Below are 14,369 nucleotides of genomic sequence, written 5' to 3'. Positions count from 1 at the left end.
AGTTTTATGAAACCAGCATTAGGTTTGGGCGGCCAGCCCGCCTAAAAAGTCGTCTAATAGCCTAATCTGAAAAGCGCTGTTCTATGCCAGAATCTTTTAGTGCTTTCGGTTTCTTTTTGTTTTTGCGCAAAGTGAATATGTCAAAGACCATGGCGATGTCTAGCTAGTGCGCTAAGTTAGGAGGGCAATTACAATTGCGAATTATAAGTGCGAGTATCGATGAATCGTAATGAATTATTAATAACCAGGTGGTCATAGCCGGAGTCACGACATGGCATCCCGCAGGTGAGGCACGTTTTTGTACTTGCATAAAAAATATGTAATTATCATAATTCACGGACGTTTGCTGGAACAGGCCTACTTATTTATCAGTGTTAGCCGCGGATTAGTCGAACACAGTCAGAGGTAAGGTATGCGCACTTAAATCATTTAACGCCGTCGAATCCCCGATGTCCAAAAATGGATAAGAACAGTGCCAATTTATATAGGCATCTGTCACAGATATTTACAGCACGGATATTTACTTCTCCACTCGATCGCTCACTTTCATGTATCCTCTACCGTCCAATGTGTGTTCCAGACTTATTTACACGTATTTTCTCATCACGTTATACAACGATTACAGAGCATTAACGGATTAAACCTTTTATTAATGGTATCTTCCTTTTTACCAATTGTATCGTAATTACATTGGGGAATTAATGTGTGCATTATCAATTTAATGCTACCGCTATCATTTATACAAAAAATGTTTTCTACAGTCACGAGTACAAAATAATATCTCTTGCCTGTAATGCGCTCGTATAACTCAATAGAATCTCTTTTTATGTCCCCCTTAATATTTATGTGAACCAAGATGATATTCAAACATTCAGCCCTGTGTATCCCGTAATTACCACTTTGACGACTAAACAATCCTTCGCAAGGTAACGACCAAATATTTATTACAGATGGTTTCATCCCAATATATCGGGTTTAGAAGCAGAGCATTTATTAATGGAACGAGGTTACGATAGCTCGTTTTTAGCACGCCCGAGTTCATCTAATCCCGGTGATTTTACGCTGTCCGTTAGGTGAGTACATAAATGCATAAAATATTTCTTCCAGCGATTATATACATTTCATGGACGTCGTGGTAAAATCGCTATTGTATAATGTCGAATGTCCTTATTTAATTCTCAGACGAAACGGCGAAGTGACTCATATTAAAATACAAAACACTGGAGACTTCTATGATCTGTACGGCGGCGAGAAGTTTGCGACTCTGTCAGAACTCGTGCAATTTTATATGGAAAACGGTGGACAGTTGCGCGAAAAGAACGGGGAAATTATTGAATTGAAATATCCCTTAAACTGTGCGGACCCGACTACCGAAAGGTATCCCTTCATTCGAGGCAGAATTCTCTAGTCACCATTTTCACAAATGAACATTACAATCAGTTCTGTTATGCTTTGAAAACACTCTCTCTCTTGTTACTGTTACTTTGAATGCACGCATATAGCATGGTATGTGTTAATAGTAAAAATATGGGTAAAGGTGGTTCCATGGCCATTTATCAGCCAAAGAAGCAGAACGTTTAATGCTGGAGCGAGGTAAAAACGGATCTTTTCTGGTTCGCGAATCCCAAAGTAAACCTGGTGACTTTGTATTATCTGTGCGCACAGACGATCGTGTTACACATGTTATAATACGATCTCAGGTTAATTACATTTCATATTTTATATTATACGTATCACTTTAAATGTGTATCTATCAATTTATTACGAGTTACAAGCGAAAGGCTGACGCCCCGTTACTGAAAAGCGATAAATATTGTAGGATAATAAGTACGATGTTGGAGGAGGCGATAAGTTTGACAGTCTCAGTGATCTGATAGAACATTACAAGCGTAATCCAATGGTTGAGACAAGTGGGAGCGTTGTACACCTGAGGTAGGAAGCGTAATAACATATCGTCTTCTTAAATATTTGTAAATATATCTTATAACGTTCGTGCCACCTTCAAGGCAACCGTTCAATGCCACTCGTATAAATGCCAGCGGCATTGAGAGCAGAGTGAGGCAGCTGCATAAAGAAAATGGCTGCTCCAATGGGTGGCTGTGTTGGAACGGAGCTACAGGAAGTAACGAAGGAGGAGCAGGGCGTGGTAAAGGAAAAGCTGGCTTCTGGGAAGAGTTCGAGTCATTGCAGCAGTTAGAATGCCGCCACTTGTTTTCCAGAAAGGAAGGCTTACGCCCTGAGAACCGAGCGAAGAATCGGTACAAAAATATCTTACCATGTAAGATAGTCTTCAGTTTCGCTGTTGAATCTCACTCTAAAGGCAGAGTTAAACACGCGCGACAGCGCGCATTGCGCTCCGAACACTCCGAACTTCATACGGCACGAGGTCCCTCGTTGCGCGTCAAGCCATAAAAATTACACGTGTTTAACCGTGCCTTTACGTATAGATTTCAATTACTGAATCACTTTTCTGTAGTTGATCACACGAGAGTGCGCTTGAAGGAGGTCGATCTAAACGTTCCTGGGGCTGATTACATCAATGCTAACTACATTAGGGTAAATCTATCTGGATAATGTGAAATTTATCTTACGTATATGCATTGGAATCTCGTTGACGCACAAATATATACAGAACGAGGATGGAGATGGACAGACTGGTGGAATCGGCACTTGCGGAGACGGTGGCTCGTTCAATAAATGTTACATCGCGACGCAAGGCTGCCTCCCAAATACAATACCAGACTTCTGGCACATGGTGTACCAAGAGAACACGCGAGTGATAGTTATGACCACCAAAGAGATGGAAAGAGGAAAGGTGCGTTACTTCAACGCGCGTGTTCAAAGTCCATTCTAAACGTGTGCGTGTATTTTAGAATAAATGCGCTCGTTATTGGCCAGAAGAAGGTGAAGTCGCAGAGTACGGGGCTGAATGGAAGGTGCGTGCGTTGTCTCGTACTTCAACGGCGGACTACACATTGCGAGAGTTTCTGTTACATGGAAGCGAACCGTGCTTTACGGAGTCCAGAAGAATTTATCACTACCACTTTCAAGTAAGTCTCTTGTTATCGCAACAGCGCTTCAATTTCTTTCGTGAAATAAAATTGATTTTAGGCATGGCCTGATCATGGTGTCCCGTCAGATCCAGGCTGCGTACTGAACTTTCTTCACGATGTGAACGCGAGGCAAGAATCGATCGCTGCTTCTCTTGCATCGAGCGGTCAAGCTGTGTCAAATATAGGGCCAGTTCTTGTGCACTGTAGCGCCGGAATTGGCAGGACTGGAACATTTATTGTCATCGATATGATCCTTGACCAGATCAAGCGACACGGTAAACTTAATCGATCGCACGATTTTGGTATAAATTCTATGCACTGCGTGGCACTCACTGTTTATGTGTTCGGCTTGCAGGGCTGGACTGTGAGATCGATATTCAGAGAACGATTCAAAGAGTACGTTCGCAAAGATCAGGAATGGTTCAGACGGAAGCGCAGTATAAATTCGTTTACCTCGCTGTGTTGCATTACATAGAAACCGTTTCGCAGCGAGTGCAGGCAGAACAGGTAATTACATCGAGCGCGGCTTTCACTTACGCCTTTGTGATCTTTCCTCGCTTACTCATCCTCTGTGTGTTGTTATCTTTACAGAAATCTCTGCATTTAGGTCGGGAATATACTAATATTCGTTACAAGAGTGAAACGAATGCTACTGCAATTATCGGTGATATTCCTGCCCCCACATGTACTGCGACAACTCTTGCAGCGTCCGCACATTTCGCATTACCCACTCCTGTCAATAGTTTGAGGCCAAAGTAATCATCGTTAACATCATCAATTATTGAGATTTTCGAAAAGCAAAGAGGCTTTGTTACTCTTACCACGCGAGGTTTTAAGCTTCGATATTATCTTCGTAAAACATGCCCCGTTTAAAAACTTTAATTCACACACTCTAATTGATCGTCTTCTCTTTTTTTTCATGTTCTTTTAAGACACGTACCCTTGCAGCGAATCTGCATGTTCCCGGAGTGGAAACTATTTAATATACTTGTTCGCTTGCATGTTCGTGCAAGCGTAGAAAGTATAAAGTATATAATTCCAACACTTCGCAGCTGATTGCTAAAAAGTACTCGGTGGCGCTCTAAAATTAAATTGTATTATAGAAGAAGGAAAATATTTTTATGGCAATTTAATCGCAGTTCTAAAACGCAAAGTCTCAATAATTATGTTAAATATAATAGAGATATATAATTGCTTTCATATCATTATTTCGCTATCTATACTTCATCAACTATTAATTAGGTGGTTTGTCTGAATGCAAGTACCATTTCTCATGCTTATTTGTAACGAACAATAGTGAATTGCTTTTTTACTGTTTAAACAACATTCTCGAATATGCAACGAATTTCTAAAAGGCTTTCCTAGGTTTCAGGTGTAATATTATATATTGTGCCTCTAAATATATTGATATTTGTTTTCATTGTGATTTATATAACTGTACAAATTTTTCTATTAATAAGACTTTTATATAGAACATTTCTTTTAATATCTTTCTCCACGGTTGCGAAACATTTTTATTATTAGTAAATTTTAACGTGTTAAAAGGCAGGACCCGCGAAGATTAGGTACATTCGATTTCACACATCAGTAGGTGTACATGAATGACTTCTGCATTGAAGTTAATATTTGTACTTAATTATAGCATTAACATTCACATCGAAGCTCATTCAATCGGTTGTAAAAAAAAAAACTTTATACTGACCGCCGGAATTAAAAGCAGCACAGATAAACATTGAAGCTGAAGTTAGAATCTTTACGCTCACAGTCGAACAATTACATTTCCTTCAACTTCTTTCAGTTACTTTCGCACAAATCTTCCTTGCAATTTTGACCCTATGTCACGAAAAGCTTCATATTCACCATACGATTAAAGTTAAGTAAGCTTATGTAGGACTTTACGCTTTAACACTTGCATTTTGTACGTGGCTCTTAAATTTTTATATATTAAATGATACGTACTTGAATATCATTAGCGCTTATTTTATATCTTTCGTATCGATCATATCACATTTTGCTGATGCGTTTCAACAAATATATTCGTAATTAAGCATCGCGTCAGAATCGTCTAAGTGGGTGCTGCCTTACAAACTGAATTACGAATTTGATATTCTTAAAAGTATTTTATTATATTATTCCGAAACCAAAACAATAATCGCTTTATTAATTGTATAGTATACTTTTAGAATTATTAAAACGCATCTGAAAGTTATACTGATTTTTTACATTACGTTATGCAGTCTCGAAACTGTTTAAAATGATACTTATTCTTTCATTAGGAAAATAAAATTCCTTTTATTCGATTAATATATGATAATTTCAAGTTTTATTTATGCTTCTAGGGCAGAAACATGGTGATTTTTGTTCTTACTCGAATAGCAATTATTCTAGCATCTTAGTACGCATATTTGATTAAACGAACAATGGTGCATTTATGATCGATTTCTATCTCACTGAATGTACCTTGAGTTTGGAGCAACATCGTGCGCTATTCTCGACATTGTTGTGCTTCATTACCACTAAAGACGTATGTGATAATAATTGTGGCATTGAAATTTTATTTTAAGATATCGTATTACTCTTTTAAGATTCTAATTTTTATGCGCACGTCGGAAATAGTATATCGTGTTAAAAATTAGAGATCTATACATTCGAGCATAGGCAGTTTACGAATCTCCTAATATTAGATGTGCATGCACAAAATATACGATATATGTAAAGTAACTTATTGTTTGATAGTCAACCGTTGATAGATACAAATCGTTCGCACCCATCTTCGGTTACCGTCTAGAAAGTAAATACGATACTTTTCATTATAAATAGAATGTAACAATGAAATGTTATCTGGGCACAGGAAACTTTGATTTCAGCTGTATTCCAAGAATATTGCAAAATTAAAAAGACAAGCATAAATGTATTTCTTGCTGCTGTTTAATTACTTTATACTCATATCTCCTAACAAAGTAATTCTCCTCTATTTAGGTACTATTAATAAAAAGTATATATAATCTTAGTACCCGATACCAAAGAGAATATTAAATTTATTATAATTTCTTTACAGATTACTAATTATATCCTATTAAGTAAATCAAACTTATTGAAATTAAAAATTTCTAACAATGATCCGATTCGTAAGAAAAACCATCGAGCTCCAATTTCTCTACTCTATCTCAAAATAGGTTATGTCGTGCAGACCTCGCACAAGGGTCATCGAAAACGATCAATCTTTTCAATGAAAAGCACATGCCCAGAAAATTCGCCTGAATATTATCATCACGTAATCGTTTGAAGGAAAACAAAAGAATGTTACACTTGCTCGAGCGTTGCGTACTTCGGCTCGAGTTGAACACTCAAAGTTGGAGCAATGCCCGCAGCATATTTACCGGTACATCGAACTGCGCTTTACCAGCGGACAGTGTGATGTACGTGTTCGACAGAAATGCGAAGCGTCTCCAGAGGGAACGTGCAGCCCAAGCCTCTGACGCGAATCTGTATGATTACATCAAGGACGAAGTAGGTTACAGGCTATCAGATAGAGTATTTGACATAAAGAGAAAATTCAAAAGAGCGCTTGACTTAGGATGTGGCCGTGGCCACGTCTCGAAGCACATTCTGCCAGACTACGTAGAGGAGTTGATATTGACCGATGCGTGCTCCAGCTTCGTAGGCCAAGCTGAAACTGTGGAGGGGATTAAAGTTACGCGAACAGTTATGGATGAAGAAGATTTCTCGTTTGAACCGGAGAGTTTAGATCTAGTAATAAGCGCGCTGAGTCTCCACTGGGTGAACAACTTACCGGGCTGCTTCAGGAGTATCAATGAGAGCTTGAGGAACGATGGGGTCTTCATGGCAGCTATGTTCGGAGGAGAGACTTTATACGAATTGAGGTAATCGACACAGGCGTGGAATATCAGGATTGTAGGATTATATTATACTTCACTTCTTTTCAGGAGTTCTTTACAACTAGCGGAGTTAGAAAGGGATGGCGGAATCTCGGCGCACATTTCACCATTCGCGGACATCAGGGATGTCGGTGGTTTGTTAACGAGGGCCAACTTTACGATGCTTACTATTGATACCGATGAAATGGTTGTCGGTTATCCAAGTATGTTTGAGTTAATGTGGGACTTGAAAGGTAGCGATTAAAGTTCTTGCGTTTTAGTCAGGGCTGCGGAGTCAGCAGTCGAAACTCCCGATTCCGACCCGTCTTTTTTTTTTTACCACTTACTCCATCTCCGACCCCGACTCCTGCATTTATAATAGATTGTTAATATACTCAGTACATGCATATATATATATATATAACTAAATTACTAATATTTAATATATAGTATGTTTGTATATATTACATATCTACAGTATAAAAAGCTAAAGCAATCGCCACGATTGTAATCTGAGAACTGACAAGGGAATATCCCGAACCTGAAAATTAAAAAAATTCTAAAACTTTGTGAATATGTAGGGAATTACCTCCTGATTACAACGCAATTTCTGTTTGCTGCCCAGATTCACTCTAAGGAAGTGTAAATTGACCCCTGAAAATCCGGTTATTTTCCGATTTTGTGTTGTAACTCGTGAACTGTAAAATAATTTTTTTACCAAACGATAGATCTAATTAAAAGAAGTAACTTTTGTCTTGATTTTTTCTTCTATTTCTTACAGTTCCCGAGTTATAACACAAAATCGAAAAATAGCCGAATTTTCAGGGGCTAATTTCACCCCCTTTGAGTGAATTTCAGTGTTGAAGTCGGCATATATTTTTTCGACTCCGACTCCGGTAATCAGAAACTCCTTCTGAACTCCGACTCCGACTCCACAGCCCTGGTTTTAGTACCTCCCAATTGACTTGTTTATCTTTAGAGGTTTGACTTTATAGGAATGGCTGAGAATAACGCAGCAAGAAATCGAAATTTACGTTTAAAGAAAGATACTATGCTGGCAGCTGCTGCGATATATAAGGAGCTGTATGGGAAAAATAAAGAAGACGGCGTGCCATTTATACCTGCTACGTTTCAAGTGATATATCTACTTGGTTGGAAGCCGGACCCGTCGCAGCCGAAGCCTATAAGAAGAGGTACCGGAGAGGTGTCCCTTAAGGATCTGTACAAGTTAGACAAGATTGTAAAAGAAACTAAGAAAATTAAGATAGACGAAGACAAATAACTGTAAATAATATGCGAAGCATTGTAAATATTTATATTTAGTATCAAATATGGATATTATTCTGAAAGGGACCGGTGGCCGATTGGGAGGTTTGGGGGAGGGGGTGTGGACCCTAAATCTAAAATTGTAGCTTCGGGTATTTATTAGTTTCCGAAATATTAATAAAAAATTACTATTTTTTTTTTGGCGTTGGTGCAGACCCCCTGCCCAGGAACCCTCCTGTCCTGCCATTTTTTATTTTTGAAATTTTGTAACCACAGTCTTATTCTTAGCATCGCTAAACTCACATCATTCGCTATCATGCTTTACGCGCCCGCGAGCGGTCGCGCGCCCCTCGCACTAATCTAGCCCCAACCAATACTAATACCCGGGACAAGTTGGAAAGTGGAATGCGTTGTGTCGGTATAAGTCAATAGAAATATTGTTAAGAGGGGGGAAAAAATCGGTAAGGCGTACCCTTTTATGCACATTTACCCCTGTATTTTTTGAACGCATTAATTGCCGAAGCTAAAATTTTATATTTGGGGTCTTTCCACACCCCTCGTAATACCCACCAACTTTCATCTCGATCGGCCACCGGCCCCTCTCGGAAGTACAGCCTAAAATATACCCATTATACAAATCTTTCTGTATTCTGTTCAAATATATTAACAAGTACGTTGATCGCAGTTAACAATAAGTATCACGACATTCCTTTGCTGTATTACGATTTATGCTCGTCGATTTTATCTTTATGCACCACCGCTCCTTTTTCTACAAGATCAGGAATCTCAACCGCCAGCCATGGTCCCAGCTAAAAAGCACAATTTCTTAAGTTCGTAAAACCATGAAAATGGCGAGTCAAAGATTCGTCGATGAATAGGAAACTTACTCCAAGTGCCATGGCATGAGCAATCCCAAATTTTGGTACATTGCGGGCCCATAGAGGCTTGAAATGGTCCGTTAAACAAATCTTTCCACCTCTATACATTTTCGCAGTTTTACCGTCCAGTTCTGGTAAAGCGATTTCTGGTGCAGTCGTCGGGTATGTAACAGGTATCTGGAATACCAATAATATTACTCGTTAACATGGAATTCAAGACTTTGATAACCATTGTACATGCTAGGGAGCAGTACTTACATCAAATTCAATTTCAAATTCATACTTCAAGAAATCCTGTATATGCCAGCACTTGCCGAACCACCTTGTCCCCTCTTTATTCGATTCCAAGCGGAACCAATCGTTATCTGAATCTTTGTTATTTTTAACATACTGAAATGTGTGCAAAGATTAGTTTCATTAAACAGCAATTACATTAGTTTCTGCCACGTAAATAATGGTGAATTGAGAAATTTTGTAAATTTTAACAAAGAAACATCGCTTTTGTCCATATTTATTTTTTCAAATACAAATTTCAACATATCAAAATTTACATTCTTACAGTGTGAGTAGGGTAAACCAACCAGTGGATGACTGAATTGTTGAATCTAATGGACCTTTGAGATTAATACTCAAATATATTTATGTATAACAACAAAACAACTGGTGAAATTGCATTTAAATTTATTTTTCTTGAAATTTCTATAAAAATAATTACTTATTCTTATCGCAATTCAAAAAAAAAATTATAAAATGCAAAACGTGTAGCAGCCCAGTAAATAACTGCATACTTTTAATAAGAATTGTACGTATTAATGTTTGCTTAATACATGTAACTAAAAATATAGGATATTAAAAGTGCAACTACACTCCATTTATAAACATATAATAATGTTTCAATTTATAATTGACATTTCTTTGCCTAATGGTCAGTCACTGGTATGCGGTCAATTACTGGTTGGTTTACCCTATTACGAATGTACGATTATCATTGAAAAGTTGAAAGAATCAAAAATACGAAAATGGTAACTGAACAATGTGTGACCAATTTGTGATTATAAGGTGTGACGACGGAGCGTTAAATTTTCAGCAAGAATCTCAGCCATATGGAGTAATATACAAACTTGAATTTACTTTAATTAAAGCTTGGTATTCTTCCTTTAATCGTTGCACCCATAACTCCTTGTCCCTAGGTCCTGCTTTCGTTTGTAACAGTGGAATGTTACTTAATGTTTTCCTCGTTGAATCATCTACCATTGTCAACCTTAGCAACTATCAACTATCAAAGATGATACTTGACAGTTCTATAGTGCTCTATAGTTTGCGCTGGTTGTGCTTTCCATACAACACTAACCAACACTTAACCTATATACACCAATTGCCGCGTGTTTCAAGGTTAGGTTTGGTAGCTGTGTCGCAATAATAATCGATATATCGAAGGGGCTTACGCAGCGTATATACGGAGAGATGTTTGCACCGTTGGTATTGTTGGGAACGGTCAGTGGGGATTTTGTAATTACACGGCGGGTCCGTGCCCATGGAGTGCTAAAGCACTCAGCTCGCGAGATTCCGCGGGAATTTAAATGGTTGGAGAAAATAAAGTGAAGAGTGTTGCGCGGCTGGCTGGGGAAACTTCTGACTGGTGGGGATTTCCTGCGCGGTTCGACGCCCGTGGAGCCCCGAAGAACTCTGCTCGCGAAACGCGTTAGTATAAATGGACTAATTAACTTGTGACAAATAACTCAAAACTCAATAAACCAAATAAATTGGAACTAAATTAAATTGTTAAATAATTCACAAATATTTAGGAAGAGAACGCGGATATTTTGTGGAGATCAAACTGGTTTTTATTGTGAGACGTCTAGATTCTAACTAGTGTTAGCTAGAACCGCGATTTGTGAATCACGAGTGATCCGATCAAGTTCGTTCCCAATCACGGTGATTTTTCACATTGATCCATGATTTTCGTGATCGCTTCTGATTGGTGCAGGCAGAACAGTGATCGCTTCTGATTCATGGAGAGCATAACTGCTTTTTGCTCGCTCCACATAACCCCAATTTCTACTTTCTCTCGTATGTTCCTCTTTTTTTATCAATATATACATTGTTTCGAGCGTTTAAGAAGGAGGCGAAGACAAACATCTAAATATCTAATGTTGAAACGTTCACCCTTAACACTTTTCTAATAAATGAAACTTGTTCGGTTCAAACTTCGCGCTTTAGAAGCTTACGCTAAACACCGCTAGGGCGAGGATCGCAACAAGAGACATTTCAAAGTTTTAGTTATAATTGCACTTCGCTGCGAGAGGGTTACTTCCTAGATAAACGGTCTATCGTATTACGCTGGTCGTGAGTAACACGTTTGATGGTTCAGCTTACGAGCACGCTATCTATTTACAATCGAAACCTGATCGATCAGGGGTAAGCCGCGCTCGGCGGAGCAGTGATATCGAACATTTCATGTTGCGTGTAATTCGATTTGATTTGTCTCCGCTCCGATTTTCGAAGAGTATCCAGTGAACAAATAGTGACATGTAAGACGGAAACCGAAAAGGTCCATCAGTTGAGATAAAATAATACAGAAATACCATGGCTGATTCGTCGTACGAGAAAGGGCTTACCGAGCTTTCGAAAATGAAGGTAACTCGTGTATATCTTGGTTGATTAATATCCCACGTACCCGGAAAGCTAACCTCCAAAATGGAGGAGATGCTGAAGGAACGATTATGTTTACGTTAATCGCTGTGTTACGGAAAGAATTGATTGTACAAAATGTATTTCTTGTTATTGAGATTGTCGGGCGCGTAGTTGCGACGCAGCTTTAAATGAATGTTTCCGAACAGGTCGCAGACTTGAAGATCGAATTGAAACAGAGGGGACTTCCTACCACTGGTAACAAGACAGAGTTAGTCGAGAGGCTTCAGTTAGCGATTCATGGTGGTATATGCTTTTGAATACGTATTTGGAGTACATCGTTCTGTGCGAGAGTTTTGCATTGATAGACCGATACTTTTGTTTATTAGATTCCGCGTTATCCTTGGACGAGACAGCGGAAGAGATCTTAGACGAAGATGCGGTCCTTGGTGTAAGTAATCCAATAATATGTGAAACCAGATGTAATAGTCCTATTGGAATGGTAACGAGTATCTTTGTACAGGACGAAGAAATAGAGGAGCTGTCGAGTAAACCTGACTCGCAGGAAGTTAGCCAGAAAAGGAAATTGTCTACAGAGAGTAATGTGAGCGCAAAGAAAATAGTTCTGAACCGCAAACCAGTAATCGAAGAAGTCAAGATTGAGCAAGTGGAGAAGCCTGAAATCGACACAAAAATAACTGAAACTGCACCGCCGGAGAGGAAAATTATTAAATTGTCGGAGCTCGGCATCAAAGAGGTAATTAGTATAAATTGTAACAATTCCAGCTGTAGTATGATCTGTTAACGTAATTCACATTGCTCGTTTAAACAGAGGCTAGAAATGAGGGCCAAGAAATTTGGTATGCCCTTATCGGAAGCTGCTAAAAAGGAAGCCAGGTCTGCGAGATTCAGTATTATTAACCAGAACAGTAAATCAGCTGCGTCCGTGAAGACGCCTGTGGTACGTACTTCCGTTTAATTAGAATTAAAATACTCGGTGATTCTCAGATGTGTTATTCGTTATATATATTTGCAGCATACGACGTACGAAGTTTTAAAGAAACGAGCGGAAAGGTTTGGCACCTCTGTTTCTACTTTGATGGAGAAGGTAATAGATCGAATATCATTGCATTTAAACGCATGTGTGACACGTAATGCTTACCGCTATATTTTCAGGCAGAATTGGAAGCCAGAATAGAAAAAAGGAGAGCTAGATTCGGTGAAGTGAAGCCAGCTGGCGACAAAGTATTTCATAATAAAGTTAAGATTGTTAAATGATATTCAGTGTTATATACCAAAACACCAACTTAGATTGCAAGTCTCACTCTAAGTTCCCTTATTTGCAGTACAATTATTGTATACATAATACAAGATCATTGTATTTGTTATAAAATACTTTGCACAATCGAACTATAATATTATTTTCGTTCAACGCAACGACACGCTAGGCATTAGTTTGAAATACTTTCTCGCCCGTAGATGTTCCCAAGAGCTACGTAAACGATTTACACAGAATTCACGTGAAACGCAGTGTCGCGGCACTATCTCTCTCTTCGTTTATAACAAAAATACTGCTATCGGTTTTACGTCGAACAGCGGATAGCTATCTGATTTTTTATTTTAAGACACGGCGACTATAATGCATATTTTTTGTAATGTGAACAAAGTTTTATATTATTATGAAGCAACACAGAGGCATGAATAAACGAATTATTTCGATATAGCGCTGAATGCTCGAGAAGTGAAAGAAAACCGCCCTATAATATTATTTCAATATATTGAATTTTATTACAAAATGTTTTGTATTTAGGCTACAACATGTAATATAATAATTGCGTTTGGTCTAGACCCTTATGAAAAGAAAAGCTAAACTGCACCACATTTACTGTTTTGTCCCGACAAGACACTTCGTCAGTTTACGTTTCAAGGAAACACTCATAAATGCGAGAAATGTTCGGTACACATGCAAAAACGTAACGCCACACGTTCCGAGTGTTACATTAGATTTACGCTTTGAGAAACGTTTATCCAAGGTTTTGAGATCGAATTCACTGTGTTATCACAAATATATTTCGTACGAAATATACGAGGGTTCCACTAAATGCGGACGTGCCATGCATAAAAGCAATACAAATATATACGAATGTACATATACATATATATGTATGTATGTATATGTATTATCTTCTGAAAAAATCGATTTCGCGTTATCTTATTGTTAATTTTCATGTTTTATTCAGTGGATTTAAGACGATTAAAAAAAAAACGAGTCTTCGGACATATTGAAACATTTCAACGTCTCACCATTTATATATATATATATATGTTCAACCGGTGATTGTTCCGTTATTTTCTCCCTTTTTACCAAAGATCGGGTTTCGAGAATTGGAGGAGTGGATAGTTTATAGAAACCGTGCAGAGATTTCCACCGCGAGTTCGCATTTTCCTTGAAGCGCATCCTAACTACGATCGGTCCGAAGACGCACGTTTACGTTCAAAGAAGACGATAGGAGAGATTGTACATTGAACGGTATACAACCGAAAAAGTTATTATCGTTATAGGTGTGTGTAAAAAATAATAAAAATTAGCGATAGTTTGAAACTCTCTCTATTACGTTATACGGCGGTGTGTAAGAATCGTGGGTAGAATCGGTTCGATTCGG

At 38.3% G+C, this 14,369-nt stretch overlaps 4 protein-coding genes across 8 annotated transcripts; 3 read left to right on the top strand and 1 right to left on the bottom strand.

The window, feature by feature from the left end:
• Nucleotides 1-13: 13 nt before the first annotated feature.
• LOC143378715 (tyrosine-protein phosphatase non-receptor type 11) lies at nucleotides 14-5,967 on the top strand. 3 transcript variants are annotated; one of them, XM_076830642.1, is made up of 13 exons: nucleotides 14-285; nucleotides 356-405; nucleotides 951-1,073; nucleotides 1,183-1,377; nucleotides 1,538-1,700; nucleotides 1,820-1,932; nucleotides 2,007-2,278; nucleotides 2,477-2,556; nucleotides 2,633-2,815; nucleotides 2,874-3,050; nucleotides 3,112-3,328; nucleotides 3,409-3,560; nucleotides 3,645-5,967. In XM_076830642.1, the coding sequence occupies exons 3-13, from the start codon at nucleotides 997-999 to the stop codon at nucleotides 3,810-3,812; spliced, it is 1,797 nt and encodes a 598-aa protein (XP_076686757.1). In that variant the 5' UTR covers nucleotides 14-285; nucleotides 356-405; nucleotides 951-996; the 3' UTR covers nucleotides 3,813-5,967. The 3 variants fall into 3 exon arrangements, with proteins under 3 accessions (XP_076686757.1, XP_076686756.1, XP_076686758.1); XM_076830641.1 differs by lacking the exon at nucleotides 356-405; XM_076830643.1 differs by lacking the exon at nucleotides 356-405 and having other exon boundaries at nucleotides 14-290.
• Nucleotides 5,968-6,057: 90 nt separating this feature from the next.
• On the top strand, nucleotides 6,058-8,997 carry LOC143378721 (arginine-hydroxylase NDUFAF5, mitochondrial). Its single transcript, XM_076830649.1, has 3 exons — nucleotides 6,058-6,937; nucleotides 7,001-7,185; nucleotides 7,927-8,997. Exons 1-3 carry the CDS (start codon nucleotides 6,354-6,356, stop codon nucleotides 8,211-8,213), a joined length of 1,056 nt encoding a protein of 351 aa, XP_076686764.1. The 5' UTR covers nucleotides 6,058-6,353; the 3' UTR covers nucleotides 8,214-8,997.
• On the bottom strand, nucleotides 8,821-10,461 carry Ufc1 (Ubiquitin-fold modifier conjugating enzyme 1). The gene is made up of 4 exons (XM_076830651.1): nucleotides 10,207-10,461; nucleotides 9,334-9,465; nucleotides 9,085-9,252; nucleotides 8,821-9,006 (listed from the first exon to the last, which is right to left on the bottom strand). The coding sequence occupies exons 1-4, from the start codon at nucleotides 10,327-10,329 to the stop codon at nucleotides 8,917-8,919; spliced, it is 513 nt and encodes a 170-aa protein (XP_076686766.1). The 5' UTR covers nucleotides 10,330-10,461; the 3' UTR covers nucleotides 8,821-8,916.
• Nucleotides 10,462-11,340: 879 nt separating this feature from the next.
• LOC143366026 (SAP domain-containing ribonucleoprotein) lies at nucleotides 11,341-13,427 on the top strand. Of its 3 annotated transcripts, none has more exons than XM_076806726.1 (7): nucleotides 11,341-11,712; nucleotides 11,916-12,009; nucleotides 12,096-12,157; nucleotides 12,230-12,463; nucleotides 12,539-12,667; nucleotides 12,743-12,814; nucleotides 12,883-13,427. In XM_076806726.1, the coding sequence occupies exons 1-7, from the start codon at nucleotides 11,662-11,664 to the stop codon at nucleotides 12,982-12,984; spliced, it is 744 nt and encodes a 247-aa protein (XP_076662841.1). In that variant the 5' UTR covers nucleotides 11,341-11,661; the 3' UTR covers nucleotides 12,985-13,427. The 3 variants fall into 3 exon arrangements, with proteins under 3 accessions (XP_076662841.1, XP_076662842.1, XP_076662840.1); XM_076806727.1 differs by having other exon boundaries at nucleotides 11,916-12,012; nucleotides 12,887-13,427; XM_076806725.1 differs by having other exon boundaries at nucleotides 11,916-12,012.
• Nucleotides 13,428-14,369: the final 942 nt, after the last annotated feature.

The sequence above is a fragment of the Andrena cerasifolii genome, chromosome 2 (assembly GCF_050908995.1).
Source record: "Andrena cerasifolii isolate SP2316 chromosome 2, iyAndCera1_principal, whole genome shotgun sequence".
NCBI classification, from domain to species: domain Eukaryota; kingdom Metazoa; phylum Arthropoda; class Insecta; order Hymenoptera; family Andrenidae; genus Andrena; species Andrena cerasifolii.
This window is presented reverse-complemented; position numbering and strand designations above follow the sequence as displayed.